General features: G+C 46.1%; 1 protein-coding gene and 1 long non-coding RNA gene across 2 annotated transcripts; one reads left to right on the forward strand and one right to left on the reverse strand.

The window, feature by feature from the left end:
• Nucleotides 1–3,001: 3,001 nt before the first annotated feature.
• Nucleotides 3,002–26,654, forward strand: LOC129043100 (uncharacterized). The gene is made up of 3 exons (XR_008504296.2): nucleotides 3,002–3,784; nucleotides 5,395–5,476; nucleotides 25,570–26,654. It is a non-coding gene; the product is annotated as an uncharacterized LOC129043100 (long non-coding RNA).
• On the reverse strand, nucleotides 12,103–12,484 carry LOC129043099 (large ribosomal subunit protein eL43). Its single transcript, XM_054499680.2, has one exon. It carries the CDS (start codon nucleotides 12,456–12,458, stop codon nucleotides 12,180–12,182), a length of 279 nt encoding a protein of 92 aa, XP_054355655.1. The 5' UTR covers nucleotides 12,459–12,484; the 3' UTR covers nucleotides 12,103–12,179.

Here is a 26,654-nt window from a genome sequence, read left to right on the forward strand (position 1 = left end):
AGTGGCCTCCTAACCAGTTTTCTTCTCTTTAACCTTGCCCCTTTCCAGTCCATGTGGATCTTTCTATAATTTAAATAGGACCATGTCCACTCACCTGTTTTAAACCACTCAATGACTACCCAGTGCCTTCAGGATAAAATGCAAGCTTTTAAAACTTGGCATACAAAGCCTTTCCTTCTTTCTTTCTTTCCTTCCTTCCTTCCTTCTTTCCATCCTTCCTTCTTTTCTTTACTTTCTCCTTCCTTCTTTCCTTCCTTCCTTCCTTCCTTCTTTCGTTTACTCTCTCCTTCCTTCCTTCCTTCCTTTCCTTCCTTCCTTTCTTTACTTTCTCCTTCCTTCCTTCCTTCCTCCCTCCCTCCCTCCTCCCACTTTCCCTCCCTCCCTCTGCCCCCCCTTTCTCTTTTTTTCTTTTGAAGTCTTGCTCTGTTGCCCAGGCTGGAGTGCAATGGCACCATCTCAGCTCACTACAACCTCTGCCTTCTGGGTTCAAGCGATTCTCTCACCTCAGCCTCCTGAGTAGCTAGGATTATAGGCATGTGCCACCAAGCCTGGCTAATTTTTGTATTTTCAGAAGAGATAGGGTTTCACCATGTTGGCCAGGCTGGTCTTGAACTCCTGACCTCAGGTGATCCGCCCACCTTGGCCTCTCAAAGTACTGGGATTACAGGTGTGAGCCACCACGGCTGGTCTCTTTCTTTTTTGAGACAGGGCCTGGCTCTGTCGCCCAGGCTGGAGTGCAGTGGAACAATCCCGGCTCACTGCAAGCTCTGCCTCCCGGGTTCATGCCATTCTCCTGCCTCAGTCTCCTGAGCAGCTGGGACTACTGAGCAGCTCAGTCTCCTGAGCAGCTGAGCAGTCTCCTGAGCAGCCTACCACCATGCCCGGCTAATTTTTTTGTGTTTTTTAGTAGAGACGTGGTTTCACCGTGTTACCAAGTATGGTCTCGATCTCCTGACCTCATGATCTGCCCGCCTCAGCCTCCCAAAGTGCTGGGATTACAGATGTGAGCCACCATGCCCGGCCCCAAGAATAAACATTTCAAGGCAAAAGTTACAATAGAGTTATGTGCAAAAGCTATGAAAATGTGAAGATGGGAGGACTAGAGACATTCCAGGGAAGGCAACATTTGAGATGGCCCTTTAGGAATGAGTAGCAATTTACTAGCTAGACAAAGAGATAAAGGCAGTTCCAGGTAGGGGAATGGCTATGCAAAGACACAAACATATGCAGTGGTAGGACGTGATTTGGGAATGAGTGTGGTTGCCTAGGATATTCCAGATAGTCAAGAGATGACAATGGAAGGGAGGGAAGCCAGGGTTTGAACAGCAGCAACAGTTACAGAGGTGAGCATTTCTGGTACTTTCTAGACACCTGATACTGAAACTATGTTACTTATATATGTAATCTCATTTAATCCCTGTTATTATTACTTTTATAGGTAAATAATGTAATTTAAGTTTTTTATTTTGCATGTCAAATGTGAAAATCTGTAAGAGTAAGTAACTTTGATTGTACAACACATAAAGATCCTTGAAATTAGTTGTAATTAAAAAGATTTTGCTCTTTTAAAAATGGGAATTAAACTTTGATTTTTAATTCTAATTAAAAATGACAATTTTCTTTTTTAAGAATAAAGATATTAGACACTAGTGAACTCATATAATTGCTCTGCAGTTTCCATGGTTGAATATTTTGAAAGCGAAATAATTTTTCCAGTTTTAAAATACTGTATGAAATAGAAGTATTTTATAAGAAATTAGATTATTTAGAATATATAGAATAAATTATATTGAGTCTAATATTAATCCTCATTCATGTTGATAATCTCAGTTTATAGGTTAAGTGACTTGGCCAAGGTCATGGAATTGCAGGTGATAAAACTTATATTCAAAATATGGGGCAATGATTGTTTGCTTGGCTGATCCTCTCCCTCATCCTTGCTTTAAGATCAAAGATATTGTAGTTTTGCTCATTTGATACCTGTCTGTGACTAACATGCTAAAGAGTTTAGACTTGATTCTCAAGTTAATAAAACTAGTGAAAGCTGGACCATAATATGAATATGATTAGATCATTGTGGCCAAAGGACTGGAGAAGGGGAGCTTGATTGGAAGGGCTTGTTAAGAGTCTAGAGGAGATGATATCAGCTTCAACAAGTCAGGGATAGTGAGGATAGGGAGGATTGAATGTAACTGATTAATATCTTAGAGACGCAATAGACAAAACTTGGAGACTGTGCACATGTTGCAGGGTTAAGTGTGAGGCCAAGGCAGGGGCTTGGGCAACTGAACAGATTGTGACACCGGTGGTGAAAATAGAGAAAACAGGTGAAGAAGCCGGCTGGGTGTTAATGAATGATTTTGGTTTTAGATACCTTAAGATATGATCCCTTCAGAACAATAGCTTGGAGATCATCATCATCAAAATATCCACTTGACCAAATCTGTAGTCCCCAGGCCCCTGGAGCAAGGCCTGCTGCCCTGGGTGTCTTGGCAGTTGTTCAAGCACGACTGGAATCTGGCTCAGCATTAGGCCAAGTGAGCACAGAGCCTTGCACTGCTGCATGTTTAAAATTACTTGTCAAGAAAAGGAGCTACAGAGAAGAAGGGCTGTGACGGGGGAAGGCAAACATCCGCACCGTTCAATAATTCAGCGCAGAGCCGTTCTTGGCTGCTAAGTTACCATCACAAGGAGCATTTTTAAAGTCAAACCCAATTTCCGTGCGAAGTCATGCCTGAGCAAGCTGAATCGTTGCCAAAAGACAAGAGAAGACTCCAGACCTTTCTATAAACAGGCCCTGAGAGATACGGGGTACTGCATGATAAAGCTGTCAGTCTGGTCGCGGCAGCCTGGCATGTGACTCATTTGCATATGTCACTTCCTTTAGCGTAATCCAGTCCATGGGCCTCTAACTGCCAATCCTGTGGGCAAATAAAGCTGTCCAGCACAACCTGCGACGATCAGATTCAGGCTGTATTTAGCGGGGGAGGGGTCTGGCCTCATATCCTTCATCTTTATGCTGCTCCGCTCCAGCTCACAGCCCCTCCAACTGGATGGAGCTCTTCCAAGGGAGGGGCATTTCAGAGGAGGATCTCAGGGATAGCCCCTTTGTGGGGCTGGGCCACCAGACTGGGGAGAGTGGAGGTGCTGGAACTCTGGAGGGATTGGCTGAGCCAGCTTTCCCAGTGCACCCCTCTGGGAGGGCAGGCTCTAGGTGTTGGCTGCCCATCTCCTTGCTCTCCTCTGGCACTGCTTCTATGCCCCCTTGGTTAGCCTGGGAGCCCATCTTACCCAGACTTAGGGTCAATAAGCAGAGGACCTGTAAGGAGTCCTTGATGGGATGTACAGCCCTGCCCAACCCTGCACAAGTTAGGGTATTGATGTTTGTTGTGTGGTGAGCTGCCTGCTTATGGCTGGGTTTGGGCCTCCATCCATTTTTATTTTCTTTGAGTTGGACTCTGGGCAAAGCTTCTCCCAGCAGGCGGAATCTGGCCTGGGGGCTCCAGCTTCTCTCACCTGCCTGACCTCCCAAGAGCTAGAGAGCTCCACATCTCAACTCATCTATAACCCATTAGCAGAGCCATCAGCTAGCAGAAACTAGGAATAATAAAAATGTGCCGTATTTTTACAAGCTGGATGCCAGGCTTGGTGGTCAGGACACAGACTGCTTTCAGCTCCCACATGCCCCTCCTGCTAGCTGCTTTGTGCAGAGTACTGGCTACATGGCTGCAGGTGAGAGCCCTGCCTGTGAACAGGCCACCAGGATGCTGGAACATACCAGTTGGTAAGTTCGGCTTTACAGACCCTTCTGCCATCCTCCCTCTGCCCTGCCATTATGTAATTCAAAATAAAAATGATACTGACTCTTAAAACACAAAACTGATACAGATGCTGAGATTAAAATGATTTCACTTGAGATATTTAGACTGTAAAATTTCAGTTCAGTTCTCACTGAAGCCAAACATTTTTCAGTTTTGTGGGAGATGCCTGCTGGGCTGAGTCTCTAAATCCATATTTCAGCTACCTATTGAGTCATCCAGCTCTGCACCCAAGGGCCCCAGACCCCAAGACTGCTTTCTTGCCCCTGCCAGCCCCTGTGGCTGGGCCTCTCTGATGCTGCCTGCCTCTCAGGGCCTGCCCATCCCTCCTCGATTCTATTGTCCTGCTTAAGGAAACTCCTCAGACCCTAGCTAACAGGGCGTATGTCTGGCTTCTTCTTTGCCTTTCATGCTGGTTCCCTGAGTTTGGAGGAAACGTCTGGATTCACTCGAGGGCTCCATCCCAGAAGTGACACAGTTTTGCCTGCACTCTTTTGTGTTTAGATTCCAAATCTTTCCTGATAATGTCTGAATCTCAATTTTAGTCTTGCCAGTAACTGGATCCGTAGTCATCCATCACACCTGGGGAGTCAGGACAGTGGAGAAAGAAAGTTTAGGAACTCTGGCTTCCTTTGTGCCCTTTAGTGGCTTTAAAATAAGTCCATGCATTATTTGATACTCCTTCCTTCAAGAGATGGAGCTGAATTCTCCTCTACAGTATGGGCTAGACTTAAGAAGTTGCTTCTTTTAAACAGAATGTGGCTTCTTTCTTGCTCTTTCTCTTGGATCAATCATTCTGGGGGAAGCCAGATACGATACTATGAGGACACTCGAATAGCCCTAGGGAGAGGCTCTTATGGTGAGGAACTAAGGCCTCCTGCCAGCAACCAGCAATGGACAGTCATATGAGAAAGCCACCTAGGATTGGGAACTCCTGTCCCAGTCCAGCCTTCAGATGACTACAGCCCAGTCATCTTTTTTTTTTTTTTGAGACGGAGCCTTGCTCTGTTGCCCAGGCTGGAGTGCAGTGACATGATCTTGTCTCACTGCAACCTCCGCCTCCCAAGTTCAAGCAATTCTCCTGTTTCAGCCTCCCGAGTAGCTGGGATTACAGGCATGTGTTACCATGCCTGGCTAATTTCTGTATTTTTAGTAGAGACGGGGTTTCACCATGTTGGCCAGGCTGGTCTCAAACTCCTGACTTAAAGTGATCCACCCTCCTTGGCCTCCCAAAGTGCTGAGATTACAGGCATGAGCCACTGTGCCTGGCCCCCAGTCAACACTATGAGCACACCCTAGTGAGAGATCCTGCACCAGAGCCTGCCAGCTAAGCCACTTCCCAAATCCCAACTTTGTGAGATAATAAAATGTTAACTGTTTTAAGCTGCCAAATTATAAGGTAATTTGTTACACAGCAATAGATAACTAATACTTGCTCAAAAGATACAACTGGAGAGAGGGATGGGAGGGGGTCTCACCAAATACTTTTCTGTATAAGGAGCTTTCATTTGATTTAATCCCCCTTTCCCCTGAGAACATCACATCCTAATGGCTTATTTACTTCTCTGTCTCCCAGATAACCTATGGGCTCCTGAGAGCAGGGATTGTGACTTACTCATCTTTGATGTAGCCAAGTTCTAACAAACCTAAATGTGCAGGTAATGTAACATTCTTTATTTTTCTATAACTCTCTGAATATCTATTTTGAGTATCTGCTCCAAGTGGCAGAAACAGCCAATTCTGGGGCCCTTTACCTCTCAGATCTGACTTCGCTCACTCCTTCCATACCCTTTTGAGCCATGAGGAGCACCTGGCTGCCTCTGTACCCTGCAGGATGGGGAAATTCTCCCAGGGGTTCTCAGATCTGCTGGGACTCTATAAGATCTGCCACTTCCAGGCCACTTCTCTGGACAGGAGGCTAAAATCCCACCCCCACTGCAACCTTAGGACTCACCGCAATGGCTAATTCTTTTGCTTTCACCTTTACTCTTAGTTACTTGCCTCTGATTTCCAAATCTATTGTTTAGGGCCAGGACCAGGGACATTCTAGGCCATGTGTGTGTGTGAGTGTGTGTGTGTGTGTGTGTATGATTTTTAAACTTTTTAACAAATTATAAAAAAAATTTTAATATACAGGCCAGGCATGGTGGCTCACACCTGTAATCCCAGCACTTTGGGAGGCCAAGGTGGGCAGATCACTTGAGCTCAGGAGTTGGAGACAAGACTGGCCAACATGGTGGAACCCCATCTCTACTAAAAATACAAAAATTAGCCGGGTGTGGTGGTGGGTGCCTGTAGTCGCAGCTACTTAGGAGGCTGAGGTGGGAGGATTGCTTAAGCCTGGGAGGCAGAGGTTGCCGTGAGCCGAGATCACGCCACTGCACTCTCGCCTGGGTAACAGAGCCAGACCCTATCTCAAAAAAGATTTTTTTTAATATACAGAAAGATCAGAAAATAATATGACACTTTTGTACCTACTATCAAAAGTAAACAGATGTTAAAATTTTGTCATGTTTGCTTTAGATCCCTCTTTTCTTAAAAATAAAATAAATCACTATAGATAGAGCCATGTACCTCCACTCTCCTCTGCTCCCCGGAAGTATCGACTATGCTGAAACTGGCATTCATCTGTCTCTTGTAAATTTTTGTTCTGTTATTATTTGTTTATGCATTTAAAAAGAATGTGTTGTATTATATACATCTAAAAAGTTTTCTTATTGTATGTGTCACTTTTTTCCTACTCCATATTATGTTTATTTTCCTCATTTTAAGGCAATAATTTACTTATAGCGAAGTTTACTCTTTTTAGTGTAGTGTAGACTTCTATATGTTTTGACAAATATGTCCAAACATGTAATTACCACCACAAGTAAGATATGGAACAGATTTGTTACCCCAAAAAGTTGCTACTAGGACCTTGATAATTGACATACGTATACTAGGCTCTAGAAAATGGAAAGCCTACCCTTGAATCTCTAAGAGTGTTTTGTCTGCCATTCTGCGGTGTTACTTCCTGCTCGAAGCAATCAATGCCTGAGAACTGAGGGGGAGATGGTGGCAGAGAGGTGTGAAATTCACAAGCAGGAATCTCAGTTAATATGCAGCCACCCTTGCTCACCCCCAGTCGAAGTCCTAGTGCCTAGCCAAAGCTAGATCCAAGAGAAATATTGGTATTCTAGTGAGTAAATAAATGAATAAATGAAGCAACTTATGTAGGAAGGTAGATAAGGGATTGTTCTCTTCTCCATCTTTTCTGAGTACTGGGAGTTACCAAGGAGGCTTCAAGGTTGGGCTTTAGCCCTGTTCCTTTGGTCTCCAATGCTGGGGGAGATGCGGATTGATTGCAGCCTCAGGAGCAAGGCGTCCTGCATTCCTATCTCCAATATTGCCCAATACAGTCTCGTAGGCTCTTCCTGGGTTGTGTGAGTGTCTCCTTATGGGATATCTGAGCTCTTGCTTGCCATCATTCACTCAGTGAACCAGCAGCTCAATGCTTTTTCTTCCCATGAGAAGAATGAATTCACTTGGATTGTTAAGTATAAAAGTGTTAGGGAAAGACTCTTTTAAACTGCTAACTGTAAGGCTTAACCTCCCTGGTAATGGAGATCAGTGCTCCTTTCTACTTTCTTTGCAGCCCAAGGATCTTCAGCAACTATGGCTCCCAAGATGGTACATATTTTCCGAAGGAAAAATGGGTTATGATTGATTAGTTATGTCTGTACAAAAGATGGACAGAGAGAGCAAGAGAGTAAATATAGCTATGCTGTATTCACCAACCCTGACCCATGCCTTTGATGATACCATATTACTTTTCCAGGATGTTGGTAAAACAAGCCCTTCTATGGCAAAAAGCCTCCTCGCCCTTCTAGGATGCCCAGTTTCTTTTTCTTTTCTTTTTCTTTTCCTTTTTTTTTTTTTTGAGACAGGGTCTCCCTTTGTCACTTGTGCTGGAATACAGTGGTGGACCATAGTTTACTGCAGCCTCAATTTCCTGTGCTCAAGCAATCCTCCCAGCTCAGCCTCCCAAGTAGCTAGGACTACAGGTGCACACCACTGCACGTGGCTAACTTTTTTTTTTTGATATGGAGTCTTGCTCTGTTGCCCAGGCTAGAGTGCAGTAGCACCATCTCAGCTCACTGCAACCTCTGCCTCCCAGGTTCAAGTGATTCTCGTGCCTCAGCCTCCTGAGTAGCTGGGATTACAGGCATGCGCCACCACACCCAACTAATTTTTGCATTTTTAGTAGAGACAGGATTTCACCATGTTGGCCAGGCTGATCTTGAACTCCTGCCCTCAAGTGATCCACCTGCCTCAGCCTCCCAAAGTGTTGGGATTACAGGTATGAGCCACTGCACCTGGCCAATAACTTTTAAATTTTTTTGTAGAGAGGGGGTCATGCTATGTTGCTCAGGCTGGTCTCAAACTCCTGGGCTCAAGTGATCCTCCTGCCTTGTCCTCCCAAAGTGTTGGGATTATAGGCGTGAGTCACCATGCCCACCTGCTCAGTATCTTTTGGTGTCCAACAGCTAACTGACCTAGACAGACTCTATGTCTGGAAGCAGCAATGATGGGGGTGTTCTTCTTGTGGCTAAGCTGAGAAGATAGCAGCAATGGAGTTGGCTTAGCACTCCTGCAGACCCTCTGTGCCACAGGCAAACCAATACAGGTGTCTGAACTGGCCTTCATTTCTTATTGAAGGTCTTGGCAGCAAGTCCCAGGGTATTTTCATTATTTAGCATCCTGATTGAGGTGTGTGTCTGTGTGAGAGAATGAAGCACACAGGTCCTGCATCTCATTGCTTCCTCTGCTGAAAGAAAACAGGCAGCCTAGCCTTGGGAATTCTAAGTCGCAATGGAAAAAAGAGCAGTCCCAACTCTTATCCACTTTCCTGTTGCATGTACTGGCCCTATTGGGGTGGGCTGTCCACTGGGGGTTTGTTGACTTTTTGCTTCTGCTAACTGTTCACAAGAAAAAATCCAAGCAGAATCTCTGTGTTTTAAAAAGTACTTAGCTAAAGTATGCAGCAGATCTCTTTCTTCTGCCCCGCGGGGGACTGGCAGGTCTCTACCAGTGCCCAGTGGAAGCAAAGCCTCTGCACAAAGAGGTGATGCCTTCACCCCGCAGGGCTCCTGGGGACCCCCTGGGGGAGGGGCAAATTCGGGGAACAGCAGCTGCTGAGGGCCAAGCTCCAATGAGCTTCAGTTCTTGCTCACTGCAGATCAAAGAAGTCTTGCTGTGTCCAGATCATATAAATATTGAATAAGGCTGCTTGGAATCCTTAAAGGAGTTTGGAGAGAAGGAGGAGGAGTTCAGTGCAGAAGATGGTATCAGAAAATGCTGACCCTCAGCTAAGAGCTAATACAAAAGTCAGCAACAAAGAAATGAGAATGGATCCTATCAGGCATGGCTTCTATTTTTGGCTTGGAATTTGCACACACATTGCTTTTAAGGTATAAGTTGTGCAAGACTTTGACTGTCTGGGTCAGAACTATGAGAAGGAGAAAAGCATTTATCTCTTGGTTTGATTTTCTAAACTTTCCTCCTTTATTCGGAAGTCCAGTATATTAACTTGACGCTCCTGGCCTCACGCTGTCTTTCTACACTTGCTGCAGGAGAGTTCTCTACCCACTCCTGGGTCAGGTGGTCTCAGGGGTCTTTCATGAGTAGGCTATTCTCCAAATGACCCTTGTTGATTTAGGAGTCATGTTTGCTGGGAAGCCTTCCGTGACACCCCAAAAGTGGACCAGGCCCTTCTGTCCGCAGCCCCACAGGCCCCAATGCTCATTTTCACCAGAGCACATGTAACACTGGCTTGTGTGCATGTCCATCTCTCCCATTGCACTAGAGCAGCTGGGGCAGGCTCAGTGCCTTAGTCACCAGTACATCCCCAGCCCCTAGCACAGTGCCCAATACATAGCAGGTGCTCAAAAAACATGTGCTGAATGAATGCACAAGAAGAAGTGTATGAGGGAAGTTCCCAGGGCGGCCCTCCAGACAGAAGCTTCTTGAGTTCTTGTTGTGGCTTCTCTAGGTAATCGCTGGTACCACCCAGGAGATCAGAATACCGATCCCCCAACTTGTCTGCCCTCAAGTGTAGCACATCCAGTAGGCTACTTTATGAGACATGAAACTCTTTTCCTATGGTGTGGTGAGTCTGGTTGCAAATCTTTTTGGAGCAAGTGGTGGGCACGTAGTCAGGCGTGAATTCTACCCCGTGGTTTAGGGTTAAAGCCTGATTTCATGAGTCTCTTCACAGGCTTTTCAAATTCTCTCACCATCTCTGGCTGCTCTAAGCCCAGATTCTTGAAGTTTAATGTCTTTCTTCACATCTTACCTTTTTGTTTGTTTATTTATTTTGAGACAGGGTCTCATTCTGTCACCCAGGCTGGAGTGCGGTGGTGTGATCACGTCTCACTGCAGCCTCGACCTCCCAGGCAATCCTCCAGCCTCAGACTCCCACGTAGCTGGGACCACAAACACACACCACCATGCCCAGCTAATTTTTTATTTTTGTAGAGATGGGGTCTCACTATGTTTTCCAAGCTGGTCTCAAACTCTTGGTCTCAAGTGATCCGCCCTCCTTGGCCTTCCAAATTGTTGGGATTACAAGTGTGAGCCACCACACCCCGCTGTATTTTACCTTAATTATTTTCCTTGTCAGAGGCTGGGACATCTCTCTCTCTTCTTTGTGGGTTTTTGGAAGATGAGGGCATTTTGGAGTCAAGGTCCCTTGGCTTCCAGTTGAAATTCCTCTTCTTGCAGCCCCTTGGAAGATTCTGTAGGCCTGGTCTTGAGTCCCCTGTGTTCATACTTTGTGTCCTTCCCCGTGCTCTGTTCTCCGTCCTCTTGTCCTCTCTGGAAGCTCTGTCCACTGAATGCATGTGCCCAGGCCTTGTGTCCCATTGAGGCTCGACCCCCAACCCATCCTCCACAGCCCCTGCCCTGCAGAAGATTCCTCATTCAGCCACATCCTCACCCAGGCTGTCATCAGCTCCACCTCCCACCAAGGGTCTCCCACTGATCTCCCTCAACTTCCCAACTTCCACCGCTTCAAAATTGTTTGCCCAGCCTGGGTCTCCCCTCCGTGCACTGTGAATTGGGGAAAGGACTTGCGGTTTCAAATAGTCACTCACCTCTGTCCTCACTTGCTCTTTCTAATGAGAAGGTGCCATAGGCCTTGAGAAAGTGAGCAGGGATTTACCAGGAGGACAAAGGGAAAACCTCATTCTGGGAAGAGGAAATAGCCAATGCAAAGCCCCAAGGAAGAAAAAGAAGTGAAAAAAAAAAAACAAAACAAAAAACGGCCAGCAACCTGGTGTGACATGGGATGGGGTGGGAGCCTGGGGGACAGGGTTGAAATCCTTGCCTTGAAAATAATTTTACAGGGAATCATCAAAATATCTTTGGGTAAGACTGTTATTCATTAGCTCTGTGTTTATATTGTATTCCTCAGTTCACAGACAAAGGGCTAGTCTTGAAATTGATAAAAACATTGATGAGAAAAATTAATAAGAAACTGATTGCTAAAAGTAGCCAAAGACCTATAGAATGAGTAAAAGATATGATTAGAAGTTCACAGAGGCTGAGTGTGGTCGCTCACCCCTGTAATCCCAGCACTTTGGGAGGATCGCTTGAGCCCAGGAGTTCGAGACCAGCCTGGTAACAGAGCAAGACACCGTCTCTACAAAAATATATTTTTTGAGATGGAGTCTCCCTCTGTCACCCAGGCTGGAGTGCAATGCCATGATCTTAGCTCACTGCAAACTCCGCTTCCCAGGTTCAAGCGATTCTCCTGAGTAACTACTGGGATAAAAGGTGTGCGCCACAATGCTCAACTAATTTTTATATTTTTAGTAGAGACGGGGTTTCACCATGTTGGCCAGGCTGTTCTCGAACTCCTGACCTCAAGTGATTCACCAATCTTGGTCTCCCAAAGTGCTGGGATTACAGGCGTGAGCCACTGTTGTGCCCAGCCACTACAAAATATATATATATATATAGGCATGGTCACACAAACCTGTAGTCTCAGGTACTCAGGAGACCAAGATGGGAGGATTGCTTGAGCCGGGGAGGTCGAGGCTGCAGTGAACTGAGATCATGCCACTGCACTACAGCCTGGATGACAGAGCAAGACCCTGTCTCAAATAAATAAATAAATAAAAGTTTAAAAAATAACTCAGATGGGTGCAAAAGAACCTAATAGTGGTTGCCCAAGCGCAGGTCGGAGAAGTGTGGGAACTAGGCAGATAGGGAGCAGGGGCAAGGCAATTGTTCACTGTGAACCTTTTTTTTTTTTTTTTTTTTTGCATAAATTAACTCATTTGTTATAGGCCAGTCATGTCTCAAAGAGTAGAGGAGTGTCTACTGGTCTTTCAACTCCTTCAGTCTTCTGATGGCGGACTTTACTGTGACAGCGGAAGTGGTATTGTACGTCCAGGCACCGCCAGCCACTGTCTTCATGCAGGAACCACAGTGCCAGATCCCCACAGCTCGTCTCTTCATCTTGGTTTTGCCACAAAAAGAGCAAGTGTACTTGGCGTGCTGGCTGATTTCAATCTTCTTCACCATTTTCCGGAGGGAGGCCCCATAGCGGGTCCCGTATTTACCAACAATCCCGACTTTCTTGGTACGTTTGGCCATGTCGCCGTGACGTAGGTCCGAGCCCAGAGAGCCACTGTGAACCTTTTAATACACATTTCCTCAGATTTGAATCATGCAACTACGTACCCTATTCAAAACATCACATAAAAAATGAATTGCTTATTCCCACAGTCTTTTTTTTTCCAGAATAGCTCTTCTGTAGCTCAACTGCCCGGGGAGCCCAGCATCCAGCTTTATGACTCACAAACCATCTCTGGTGATCTCAAGTGTTAAAAAATAATTCCCCCAAACAAATTCTTGGACACCTTTAGCGAGCAGCTGCGGAGGGTCACCCATCTGTGAGCCATTACAACTCCTTCCAGGTTGAAGATGACCCGCTGGTCTCTCTGGGGGCTCTGAGTTACGTGTCTGTGTTTCTCTACCTGCTTCTCTCCCACACAGTTCATCAGTTTCAGGTGGTGTCTCCATGCCCTTTATTTTGGTATCTTTCTTCCCTGAGCATCTCTGCCCTAAGATGTCCTGGCTGAGAAATTCTGTGAGAGGTTCTCACCCTCTCTGGGCTTTGGGATCCCTTTTCCAGACCCTGTACTTGGTGCATATCCAATGGCTTGCCCAACTTGAACACCTTTTAAAAACCTTTGAACCCACTCTGTGAAAATCTTGCAAACAAGGAGCAGCTGGACTGGAGAAAGAGCCAGCCAGTTGCTTGCTACTTTCTCAGAAGTACGGTGGAAAGCACCATGTCCCAGAGTTCCAGGAGGTGAATGGCAGTGTTAGCCTTCGCAGCCCTGGGATATGACTGCCTGAGACAATGGCCCTCTCCTCTACCAGTGGTGTTCATGCAATTGCCCTCCTTAGGACACACAGTCAGAAATTTCCCAGGAGAGCTTTGGGCCTGGACTTTTCTCCTTTTGGCCTAATTGCCCTGTGTCTGTCACATCTGTCACTCAGGTCTAAGCTAACTTACTACCCACACTTCCTTAGGCAGATGCTAAATAAAAGATTAATAAGCTGAAGTCCAACCAGGCCGACTCATTTCCCTGCTCTTCCTTTTGGAAGCTGACCTTTTAGAAGCATTCTGTTCATTTGTGTATCGCTTGTTTCAGTCCCAGAATGAAAGAGTTCTATATCTTTGGTTACACATTGGAATTCCCAACCAGTTATAAACTCTTAGAGTGTGCAGGGACCACCTATTTGCCATCTTTGTTTGCCCACAGTCACTAAAACACAGCCGACCCTCTCACCTGAGTAAATGAATGAATGAGAAGTTGAGTGGATCTCTAACACTATGTATTTAGATCACCTCTGTCCAGTGGAAATGCCTGTGATGATAGAGATGTTCTATAGCTGTGCTGTCCAGTGCTGCGGCCACTGGCCGCAGGCAGCCACTGAGCTCTTCAAATGTGGCTGGTATGGCTGGAGAACCAAATTTTAAATTTTAATTAATTTTATTGAAATGGTCATGCATGGCTAGTGGCTGTCATATAGAATGGTATAGATATAGGTCATTAGCTTTATAATTTGATCATCCACATTGATCTACTATGGAACCTTCTTAATTAACTTTTCTTATTTCACAAGGCCCAAAAACTTTCAGCAACAGTTTTAGAAGCAGTGAAAAAGCATATAAGCACTTCCTATGATCACCACAGGCGGACAGAGGCCAAAAGGAGAAAGAGTGAATAGAAGTTCATTCCGCCTGCTTTTTTTCTGAGAAAGTCTTGGGTCCCTGGGAGTATAAAGAGTCAGTCTCTTGGTTTCTGACTCACCCAAAAGCTACCCCCTAGATTGCTCCAAGTCCCCACCAGCAGGCCAGGCACAGAGTCAGGATGCGTCTGAAGAAGAGTGCCATTTGCTGAGTCATCAGCACCATTTCTCAGAACAGGTGTTCTTTGGCCAACCTCCTGGGAGGGTGCCCCACCTGTGGTGCCTTCACCTGCAGGGTGACTGCAGCCCGTGGACAGGCATGAGGTTCATTCCTGCTCAGGAATGTTGGAGGTGGCATGGAGCTACCAGAAATGTATGCCTAGAGACCCCAGAGGAATGAGATCCAGAAACTGGTTTTGTGCTACGGCACAGGGGCTCTGCCAGAGGCTGAGTTCCCTGCAGCAACTTTAATGCCACACAAGGACCTTTTCTTCAGTACTTGGTCCACCTGGCTACATCCAATGTCTCTACTGGCAGAAGGCAGAGTACTTTGTCATGCAGGGTGCGCGGGGCTCAACAGTCACAGTAGCGGGTGGCTGGAGAGGAGGCACTTATGGATGTCTGTCTGTGTGTGTGTGTGTGTGTGTGTCTGTGTGTGATAGTGGGGGGATCCCCTAGATGCTACTGTCCTTGAAGGGCTAGAACAGGACAACCTCTCCACACCCAAGGTGAGCAGTGCTCATGGCTGTCTGCCAAAGGAAGGCAGTTCCCCTTTGCTTTCTGGGTTAGAGAATGTTCACAGAGCAAGTTATGAACACTCCCATGATGCCAGGTCACTAAGCCAGAGTTCCTAGGGTTGCACGCATCCTCTGCTCTCACCCCTGAGGGATACAAGCAACAGGTACCTACCACATAGCATGTGCCAGTCCTGAGCTATGCCGTCCCCTCTGGGCAGCCCAACCTGCTTACCAGGTCTCATTTGGAAGACAAAAAGATTGCAGCGCAGGGTCCCTGACACAGCAGAACTCCCAGGGTGCCTGAGGCCTAGGGTAGTGTCTGGGTGCAGTCTTGTTTCGACATAACCTACACACCCTACAGGCCCAGGAGGTAGGGCTGGTGCAGCCCAAACTGCACATGACACACAGGAGAAGCTCCAATTCCCAGTTGCACAAACAATGCCTCATTCAGGGGCTCAGGGAAGCGCAGAGGTAGCTGTGACTCCGCACTGATGTGCCTCGCCCTTCTCTCACTCTGACTCTTCTGCCAACCACATCTTCAAAATCTTCGGGGCAGGGGCAAGTGTAGGTTTGGAGAATAACTGGTATCCAGGTATCCAATTACTGCAGGAGTAAGATGCTGACATAATGGCAGGCTAGTGTCAGCTTGTCATCCGGGCCTTTGCTTCTTGAAATCCCATCCAGCCGTGTCTAAAAGTCCTGTGGTTTCTATCGCCCTACTTTTTCAGAGCAACTAATCTCTGCAGACGGTGTGGCTGGATATTTCTGGGTCAGGTGTGACTGAAAAGGCTGGTGTGAGCAGACCAGCCCGGCCATTCCAGAAGGCTCCTTTCGGGTTTCCTGGAGAAGGATTGTCTCAGTCTATAGCTGTGGCTTTGCCCATTTCTTGGGATGCTGAAGGTTAATACCTCCAGAAATTGTTTCCTTAAAAAAAGAACACTTAATTGAGGGCAAAGCTATCTGTGCGGCATAGTCAGAGAATCTTAGATTTGGATAGCTAAAGAGAATGTAGAGATCACAGCTTCATCTGAAGGGTGAGGAAAACAATACCAAAGAAGTTAGGTAATTTGGCCAACGCCACTCAGCTTATAGGCAGAGCTACCAGAACCTTGAGGAGGCAGTTGATCAAGACAATGCTTAAGTTCATGAGCTGAGATTGGCTTTGAATGGACACAGGAGACTTACTCTGGACTCCTCACTTACAAGAAGGGGTATGGAGTCAAAATTATTTTGATGAATGTTTTCCTTTTTCCCCCAGTATCAGACCCTAAATTTTATCATCTATTAAGTAGGATAATAACTTGTCCTCCTCATCAAACGTTTTGCTTTTTCTTTTTTCCTAGATTGCACACACTGGATTTACATAATTTGTGATTCACTTGATTGACTGAATCTGACTGCAGGGGAAGACTCAGATCCACCTTCCCGTCTCCAGGGAAGATGGTGCTGGGGTCAAAAGATGCCAAGACCTCTTGGGAGGATGACCTCCAAGGTTGAACAAGCAGCAAAGCTTAATCTGTCCTTTCTTCCTGATAACCTGCCTGTCAACTCTCAGGGAATTTGGACTGGTACGTACTGAGATGAGAACGAGAGGGTGATACCCTCTTATGCTTTATGTAAACTTTGGTCAGATGAACCGCTTTGGCCTGGGGAGAGATGTGCAGAGCCTCATTGCCATGGACTGGGATATGTCACGAGATGATTGAAGCCTCTGCATTTTCTGTGAGCCAGATATTGTCTCTCTTCTCTATCTTGCCCTGGAAATGCAGGGGCCTCTCAAAATAGGGTCTGGTAAAAGGATCAGCTGATGTTTTCCATAAAGTTTTTTTTTTTTTTTTTGAGACTGAGTCTTGCCAGGCTGGAGTGCAGTGGCGTGATCTTGGCTCACTGCAACCTCCACCTCCCGGGTTTAAGCGATTCTCCTGCCTCAGCCTCCGAGTAGCTGGGACTAAAGGCGCAGGCCACCACGCCCAGCTAATTTTTGTATTTTTAGTAGAGATGGGGTTTCACCATGTTGGTCAGCATGGTCTCAATCTCTTGACCTCGTGATCCACCTGCCTCAGCCTCCCAAAGTGCTGGGATTATAGGCATGAGCCACCACACCCGGCCCATAAGGTTCTTTAAAGAAAGTTCTTTAGAGAACGTTTTTTAAAGAAAGTTCTTTAGAGAAAGTTTTTTAAAGAAAGTTCTTTAGGGAAAGTTTTTAAAAGAAAGTTCTTTAGAGAAAGTTCTTTAAAGAAAGTTTTTTAGAGAAAGTTCTTTAAAGAAAGTTTTTAATTGTTCTGCTGGAGGTCATTCCAGTTCCGTTTCTGAAACAGTTGCTGGTTAAGAGTCTGGTGGCCACCCGTCCTCCATGGCAGGCCAGTTCTGTGGTGGAAACACTGCTGTTCTGGACACGTCAGGGTTATAAACTGGTTCTGGGGCTGACGGTTGAGGTACCCCACTGAACTAGGAGTGTATTTGATACTATTTGGTAAAATTCTCTCAACAAGCACAGTGAGCTGTGACCACACTACTGCACCCCAGCCCTGGGACAAGCAAGACTGTCTCAAAAAAAAAAATTATTGAGAAATGCCACAGATATTGAAGTCATCCTTAAGATGAGATGATTTATTATTCTAGCATGTGTTGAAAGGATAAACTGGGCAAACATGTCAGGTATTTGAACAGATCAGGGGAAAGTGGGTCTTGAAAATGGAGAGCCGGGGCCAGGATGTCACCAAGAGCCACCACATGTCATCCTTTCAAGGGGCTTTCCCATACCTGAGGCCTGATGCTTGCTCGAGGAAGCTGAGTCCTCAGAGGCATTTGCAGCCTGTGTACACCTGGAAATTAAAGGTAGTATCTGGCTCCTGTTCTTTTAGCTGAGTCAAAGGCAGAGTTGGTGCCTGATCATTTACTTTAATTTCTAACAACATGGGGGCTTATGCAGTCCCTGCTACAATGACGTGATCTCCAGCTGATAGGGGAGAGGGCAGGAGGCAGGGACTCAGGCTCCGGAAAGTAGCACTTTACTGGGAGACAATGCGCAAGAGTAGCTGTCATTTTTAAGTCCAAATTGCTCAGGTCTGGAAGGTTCTGTCAGGGCAGGAGGCCGAGGAAGGTTGAAAGCAGGAATTGTTTTGCTCTCTTGGGCATGGTAGCAGATTGAATACCAACAATAGCACGCACACTTAAATCATTCCATTGGGCTGGAGATGTTCTAGCCCAAGGTCACTTATTTCCAGTTTGAAGTAAAATGATCTAAGTTGTTGTCTTAACATTTTCAGATGCATTTTTGAGTTAAGCTTTGGCCATGCTGTCAGGCAGGAGCTTTGAGAAATGTTGTTAGCTTTGGAAACTGCTCCTTCTGCAAGGACCTGCGTGGCCTGGAGAGGTTAATCCATTTCCCAAGGCTCCTCTTTGGGCCGGGAGACCTTGGTGCCCTTCTGACCTGCTTTTGTCCTGGTTCCTAGTTCGAGCCCACAGAAGTCTTTCACTTTTGCTTTTCTGAAGGACTTTCAAAAGTCTGGAAAAAAACAATAAAAAAAAAACCCATACACAAACATGTGGGGTCAGATTTCTGCATTTGGATGCTGCTTTGACTACAATAATGTCTATTCCTTAGAAATGTAACACTGCCTTTTATTTTCAATGGTCATGGCCAACTTTAACACAAGGAGATTTGGTGTCTGAAATACTAAATGTTTTCAGGCTTTGATGATCTCAGCCCAAGAGTGATGGGAGCAGGCCCAGAAGAAGGGGTGCTCCTGGGCGTGACACCCCGGTTCACTCCCCACCCCTTGTGAATAAACTTCCATCCTCGTTTCTTTGTTGGGGACTCCACAAGCAAATGGAAGGTGATAAAGTTTGAGCCTCCTATAAAACTATTCTTCCCTCTCCTGGGTGAGACAGGCCTGGAGGGAGGAATTGCTTCATTGCTGAGTTATGCAGCACACACTTGCTGTGCGTCCTGAGCTGAGCTGAGCTATGTAAGATCAAGAGCGGAGGGGGCTTTGTTCTTGGCTATTGGGAGCTCCATGCAGAGATATGGAACCCCAGGCCTCAGATGCAGACTGAAGAGGATTTAACCAAGGCCCGTGACTTTCCGGGGACATCTCTTGCCAGGCTCAGATATCTGGTGGGCACTAGGTATGTATTCACTCCAAGAGTGGTACTGAGAATGTCCCCTTTAGGCCCAAAGATGAACTTTGAACTTTGAAATGAACTTTCAAAATATATGTTTAATGTGTAACAACCAGCTCTCGGGGTGGGGGAGAAGCCCTGATTTTGTATTGTTTGCCAATTTCTGTGGTATAAATACTCTCACCATGGCTGACTTGAAGGTAGCAACATCATGTCAACTGGCTTGCAAATTTCCTGAAAATTAACAATGGGCTTTTGCAAGTAAAGTCCAGCTGCAGCTCACCACTGGCTCTAGCCCAGCACGGTATTACCGAAACTGACCTGAAAACACAGAGCTTTGGAGCCAACAGACCTGGAGAGGATTCCAGGTGCATTTTAATTCTCCTCTCTGTGTTTCACCAAACTTGTGAATAAAACCCACCTGCATGTGGGAGACATTTTAATGGAGGGACAGACTCCCTTCACTGAAGATAAATTATTATTTCTTGGTACAGCAGAAGGCAAAGAGGGAAGTGGGAATTCCACCACACACGTCTTTGTGAATGAAGCACTTTCTCTGTATCAGAGTCTGTGCGAGGAGCTGTGAGAGATTCAGGAAGAATATGACCTACCCTCGTGGAGCTCCCGGTCTGAGTGGAGAGACAGACAGGACAACCAGTAACTGCAGAACAAAATGTCCTATAGTATTTGATCTAACAAAGAACTGAGGGAGGGCAAAGGAGAAATGATCAATTCAGATTTATGGAATTGGAAAAAGGCATCGTGTGTTTGATGAATGGATGTAAGTCTTCCAGCAGAAGGTCAGATGTGTAGCAAGAGTTCCCTAAACATTGATTCCCATCTAGAGTGCTTTCCACTCTAAGAATTCTGTGTCCTAGTACCAGTGTGCAGAGAAAACTGAGTAGATGCTGGATGAGCTGTGCCTACAATTATCTGCAAAATGAAAGCTAAAAAGCCGAAGGCCTATTTGTAGCTGAATTACCAAACGCTGAGAGGATCTGCCTGGCAGGATTTGGGTTGGCTGTCCTTGCTGCCCAGAAACAGTGCACAGTTTTCTGCTATCCATCTCACTGGAGCTGAGGACCGTGGCATCCCAATCACAGGTACTAGGGGGTTGGGGGAAGTGCTGAGATGGGGGAACAGAGTGGAGGTGGTTATCTCTCCAGGAAGGATCCAGAACACAGTGGCATTTTCAGTACCAGCTTCTGCAGTCTTTGTAGATGTGCTTCCTGCATTCCAGTACCCTCCTGAAGGGAGGATTGGGGAACGGGCTCCAGCAGGAGGATGTAGACATCACACAGATTGGCAAGGCCCGCTCTCCTATTTATGGGGGAGAGAGTGTGCTGTGGAACCTGATGGCTGAGAACTTGTTCTTAGGGTGTGCGAGGGGGTGGGGGAAGGAGAGAGGAAAGGGAAACATCTGATTATTTGAGCCCAAGCCCAGCACCACCAAGTGAAGCCCGCCCCGCGAAAGGCAGCGTGAGCCTTCCTTATCTTGAGATTTAGGGGAGCTCTTGCAGCTTGCACCCTGGGAATTCTCCTCAACCCTCCCACACAGCAAGGAAGATGCCTGGCAATGTGTGTTTGCCTGCCTGACTGTCTGCTGCCTGGGAGAGGCTCCCACTCCAGTAACTCTGCCAGAATCTGGAGCCCTGGATGGGTGTGTGGGAGTGGGGCAGGGAGGGGGTGCTGGGGAGAGTCTTTGCTGCTCTCACTGGCCAGGGTGGGGGACATCTGTTTGGGGATGAGAGACAGAGTGAGAAGGTGCTTGAGCTATTAGCTGGTTGATCCAGCTCACTCACTCTGAGGGGGCCAGGAAGCAATGATTTGTAAGTTCTGGGGGGTGTGTGTGTGTGTGTGTGTGTGTTTGTGTGTGTGTGAGAGAGAGAGAGAGAGAGAGGGAGAGGGAGAGGGGAGAGAGGGAGAGAGAGAAGTCATGAGAAAGCAACTTGGGGTAAATAGGCAATACTTGTCCTTAGCAACCATAACCCTAATCCACAGTAATTTAAATTATTTTACAAATGTATTTATTTGTCAAATAAATTTACAAGTATAATTACATATAAATTGGATTATTGGTTTTGTTGATGATTTGTTTAAGGGATTATTGAAGAATGAAAACACTCGCTGGAACAATCCAGCCCTCCCTCCCCATTTTACTCAGAAAACAAGAAAAAAAATCTTTAGAGAAAAATGTTCTGTCTCCCCATTTTTTCCCACTTGTCCATTACCTCTCACCACTGCAATTACTCTCTCTGCTTCCCTTTGATCCCCATGCCAGTTCACTCTGTTTAGTCATTCATTCACTCACTCATTCATTCAATCAGTCAACCAGTTGGTCAGTCAACAGACATATCTCAGGCACACGTGCCAGGCATTAGTATCTACGGGTGGAGGCTGTTAAATAAGCTGATTTTCATTTTCATTTAGTCTCAGAGTTTCCGAACAGTTCATTTCACTCCCAAAAGGAGTGCACTTGCACTCTTCTCTCGGGGAAAATGTCTGATTATCTGAGCCAGCAAAAGCAGCTGGGATGCCGTGGAGGTTTCCTGCATCCTGCTGGGCTTGGCCAAGATGACACCAGGGGCTCTCGCCGATGCTGAGATTCCATGGTTTTGTTGTTATAATTTTTAACGTAATTGAATAGACACGAAGGAAGGACTGTGGTCCCTAAATTAGATTTTCCCCCTTAACTCCCAAGTGATCGATTCCAGTAAAGTCAAGGCCAGACAGGCTCCCCGACTCACGCTGAGCTCTGCCTTCTTTCCAGTGTTTGATTACCTGAGGGCTGTCTAGATTGAGCTGAAGGAATTCAGAAAAGGGCAGTATGAATTCTCCAGCGTGGAGGCCGACTTTGTGGAGAGGAGGCAGGGCCTATGTCGATGCTGCTCACTCTATTTTCAGGGCTTGGCACCATTCATCCTCAAAAAGGCTACGGGTCCTCACTCAGAATTAAAGGTAATGATTAAAAATTATGGGCAGGACAGTCCAGGTGTGGTGGCTCACGCCTCTAAGCACCTTGGGAGGCTGAGGTGGGCAGATCACGAGGTCAGGAGTTCGAGACTAGCCTGGCTAATATAGTGAAACCCCATCTCTATTAAAAATACAAAAATTAGCCGGGCATGGTGGTGTGCTCCTGTAGTCCCAGCTACTTGGGAGGCTGAGGCAGAAGAATCACTTGAACCCAGGAGGCAGAGGTTGCAATGAGTCAAGATCATGGCACTGCACTCCAGCCTGGAGGACAGAGCGAGACTCCATCTCAAAAAAAAAAAAAAAAAAAAAAAGTTATGGACAGGACAAAAAGGCAGAAATCAAGCACAAGGCTAGTTTCTCATCGGAGATCCGGCAGCCTCTCTAAGTCACACCAGGCAGAAGGAAGCAGAGTTTCACTTCAGGCCACATCAGTTCGCTCTAACAAGCAGGTTTTGGCATCCCCACGAGGCGCGTCTGCACTCTGGGAACCTGCGAGAGTAAGCTTCATGCTGGCTACCCTGATAACATGAACCCTCTGCCTGCTGCCCCAGCTGCACTGGGTGCTGGGGAAAGCCTGCATTTTGGGTGCGCCTAGGGCCAGGGCTCAGACCATTATCTCCCTGCAGCCTTGCATGCCTTCCCTTGCCTGGTTACCGTTCTCATCAGAAAAAGCAGGATTCTTGCTTTAAGTCCTGGTGATTTACATGAAGAATAATAAGTTCTGGCTTAATCATCCCTCCAAAGATGAAGAAATTCTCCGCCGAGCCCACCCTTCTCTTGAGTTCTGTTCAGAAATCAAGTATTAATATAAATCGAAGCTCTCCCTTTCTTCCCATGCCAGAGGCTGTTCTGCAAAGCTGCCATTCATAGGGAGAACTGGCAATGAAGTGTCTGTCAAAAGGACTGTTTTTACAATTGGGACCTGCCTGTAGTGGTGATGAGGTAATTTCTTCTTAAGCTTCTGGTATCCAAGGAGAGAAAAAGAACAGCAAAACAAGCTCTGTTAATAAAGGTGTGAGAGTCTTTGGGTGTTTGCTGTTATTAAAGAGACCTTAAGGAAGGCTGCTTCTGAGCTAAAAGCAAACTTTTGTCAAAGGTTCATTTTAGAAGGTTCAAAAGACACCAGAGAGAGAGAACAAGAGGCAGGAAGAGGCAGGCACAGAGAGAGGGGATGAGAGGAAGAGAGGGAGCAGGCGGAAGAGCCACGCTGTGCTGGGAGTCACACATGCGGGCTTGGGCAGTTTGATCACTGGAAAAATGTTTTCTGTTAAGGGTTGGTGCAATGGAAGAGAGAAATCTCTCGATTTTTTTTTTAGGATGTGCTTTTGCTGTTGCTGCTCTGTTCGCCTAGAATGCTCTTTTCTGCCCATTTTTAACCCATCTTTTCTAAATGGCTCAGTTCAAATGGCCCCTCCTCCGTGAAGCCTTCTTTGATATCCCCAGTGAGATACATAATTGTTTCACCTTCTGTAGGTCAATAATAGTTTTTTTCCTTAAATTTTTTTTATTTATTTGTATTTTATTTAATTATTTATTTTTGACACGGAATTTTGCTCTTGTCCTCCAGGCTGGAGCGCAATGGTGCAATCTTGGCTCACTGCAACCTCTGCCTCCCAGGTTCTAGCTATTGTCCCTGCTTCAGCCTCTCCAGTAGCTGGGATTACAGGCATCTGCCACCACACCCAGCTAATTTTTGTATTTTTTTTTTAGTAGGGACAGGGTTTCACCATGTTGGCCAGGCTGGTCTCGAACTTCTGACCTTGGGTGATCTACCAGCCTCGGCCTCCCAAAGTTCTGGGATTATAGGCATGAGCCACCGCGCCCGGCCTGTTTTTATTTTTTGAGACAGAGTCTCTCTCTGTCACCCAAGCTGGAGTGCAGTGGCGTGATCTTGACTCACTGTAACCTCCGCCTCCCAGGCTCAAGCGATTCTCACGCCTCAGCCTCCTGAGTAGCTGGGACTATAGGCATGTGCCACCATACCTGGCTAATTTTTGTATTTTTAGTAGAGACAGGGTTTCACCATGTGGGCCAGACTGGTCTTGAACTCCTGACCTCAAGTGATCCACCTGTCTCGGCCTCCAAAAGTGCTGAGATTACAGGCATGAGCTACCATGCCCGGCCCAAAATTTTTATTGTTAATTGTGGTAAAATACACATAAGATAAAATTTACCATCTTCAATGTTTCTATGTGTACAGTTCAGCAGTGTTAAGTGTATCCGCATTGTTGGGCAACCACCCTCCAGAACTTTCTGATCTTGCAAAACTGAAACTTTATCCATTAAAAAACAATCTCTATTTCCCAATCCCCTCAGTCCCTGCAACTACCATGTTATTTTCCATCTCTTAACTACTCTAGGTACCCGGTAAGTGAAGTCATACAATAGTAGTCTTTTTGTGACTGGTTTATTGCACTTCATATGATGTCCTCAGGGTTTACCCATGTTGTAGCATGCGTCAAAATTTCTTTCCTTTTCAAGGAATAGTAATTTAATTTAATTTTTAAATGGCATTTATAACATGCTGTCTTATTTTTAAGCTATGTGTGCATATTATATCTCCCCTGTGGAATTTGAAATTCTGAGTTTCTCTCCCTTTGGAGTCCTGTTGTACCTACAGCCCAGTGCTTGGCAGAGAGTTTGTGCTAAAGAACGTTAGTTGAGAGGATCAAAAAACCAATGCTACCCTAATGTCTTGAGTGGGCACTCCTAGACCTCTCTCTCCTTCCATACCATACCCGCAAAAGGCTCAACAGCAATGTTTTGTTTGTTTGTTTGTTTTCTTACAGACAGGGTCTTACTCTGTCACCCGGGCTGTAATGTAATGGCGTGATCATAGTTCACGGCAACCTTGAACTGTTGGGCTCAAGCAATCCTCCCACCTCAGCCTCCCGAAGTGTTGGACTACAGGTGTGCACCACCACACCCAGCTAATTTTTAAAGTTTTTTGAGAGATGGGGTCTTGCTATGTTGCCCAGACTGGTCTCAAACTCCTGGTCTCAAGCAGTCTTCCTGCCTCAGCCTCCCTAAGTGCTGGGATTATAGGCATGAACCACCATGCCAGGCCTCTAGGGCAATTCAACCTAGTCCATGTTGTCAACGGGAGATGAGCAGAAAGGGATTGGTATCAGCAATTTAGGCTTGTCTTAGCCTTGAACCAGGCCCTCATCTTCTCCTGGCTTGAGTCTCTGCTTCCTTTTGGGAAACACCTTTGAAACACCTTTCCTGAAACAGAAAAGCTGACCCAATCTTAAAAGAACAGAAGGCCAGGACAGAAAGAGTGAGGAGTGCAGGAGATAAGTCATGCAAGAATGGAAGCTACTATTTAGATTTTTTATCCTGTTAACTTTCTGGATGTGTGTGTCATCCTTGTCACTAGGCATCTTCTGATAAAGGTGGGGTTGGTAATGGGGTGGGGGTCAGGGGACTGTGGAAGTCTTGCTATTAGTCATACTAAGCATCTTTTCTCACCTTCTTCCCCCAAGTCGTCCCTATGGAAGATTTGCCTATTATGCAACTCAGGAACAATAAGGGAAGCCTGGCTAAAATTTGGCTTAGGATCTTGGAGAACCAACTGTAACTTTATGCTTGGTCTGTAATAGCTATCTTTGGAGTTACTTTAGTTAGCTTGGCTCCTAACCCTGCCCTTTCCCTTTGTTCTCCCACAGCCATTTGTAAGAGAGGATCATGGAATGAATACAGGCATTGAGTCAAGCAGTCTGTGTTCCACTGGCGGTGTGACCTGGGGCAGGCCATTTCACCTCGCTGAGCCTTAGTTTCCTCATCTGCAAAATGTGAAAAATATCACCTTCCTTACCAGGCTTTTCTGAGGATTTAACGACATCATGTTCAGTGCCCAGTATGGGTGGATAATACCCAGGAGTTTCTTCCTCTTCTCCTCCTAAGTTGACTTGATGCCCCCCACTGAAGATCATGGCTGAACTGGCTCAATTTCGATCCAGGACTCCTGACTTTGTCTCTTCCCTAGTTGCCCGCCACACCCATGGACACCCTTAGGTAGTTTATCCTTTTGGGACAACTGGATTCATTAAAGAAGGGTATTCTGGGGTGGAATAAGGCCCTTTTCAGTCCCCATGGAGCCTTTTTGGAAGATGAAGTTCTCAAACCCATAAGAGAATTCACAGAAGAGCACACCACCCACAGTTAGCTTTCCCTCTCAAGTGCTTTATCTCCACATGGGGCAGATGGCTCTTTGTCTGCATATGTTATTGGAGCTTTTGGAGTCCAGCCTTCAGAAGAGCTCTAATTTTTGGATTCATACCAGTTTATTAGAGTAGCCTAGTTCTAAGGATTAGCAAATTGGTAGGTGCTCAGCCAGCCCAGAACAAGCAGAACCATGACAGAAGTTTCTGGAATGATCTCACAGAGTCAGTGTCTTCATGGACCCAGGGGGCCTAAATCCAATAGCCTGGATTTGTCACTTTCCCTTATTCCCTTATCAAACTCTTCCCTTTTGGACATCAGAGAAGGAAAGTGCTTCCTGCAAGGGGGCAATTTGCAAAGCTTCATGGAAGTGGCATTTGAGTGTGGCCTTAAAGGATGTGTAGGATTGGGAACCATAGATATTTAGAGGAAGGCATTCCTGGCAGAAGGAACAGGAGCAAAACACAGAAGTGGAAATTAATAGCAGCATTAATGGAGAATAATTTGGGGAATAAGATACACAAATGGAATAATAAAAATAGCATAAATTAAACATTGTGGGAGTCATTCTGTAAGATGGCCCCTGGTG

The sequence above is a fragment of the Pongo pygmaeus genome, chromosome 7 (assembly GCF_028885625.2).
Source record: "Pongo pygmaeus isolate AG05252 chromosome 7, NHGRI_mPonPyg2-v2.0_pri, whole genome shotgun sequence".
In the NCBI taxonomy this organism is placed as follows: domain Eukaryota; kingdom Metazoa; phylum Chordata; class Mammalia; order Primates; family Hominidae; genus Pongo; species Pongo pygmaeus.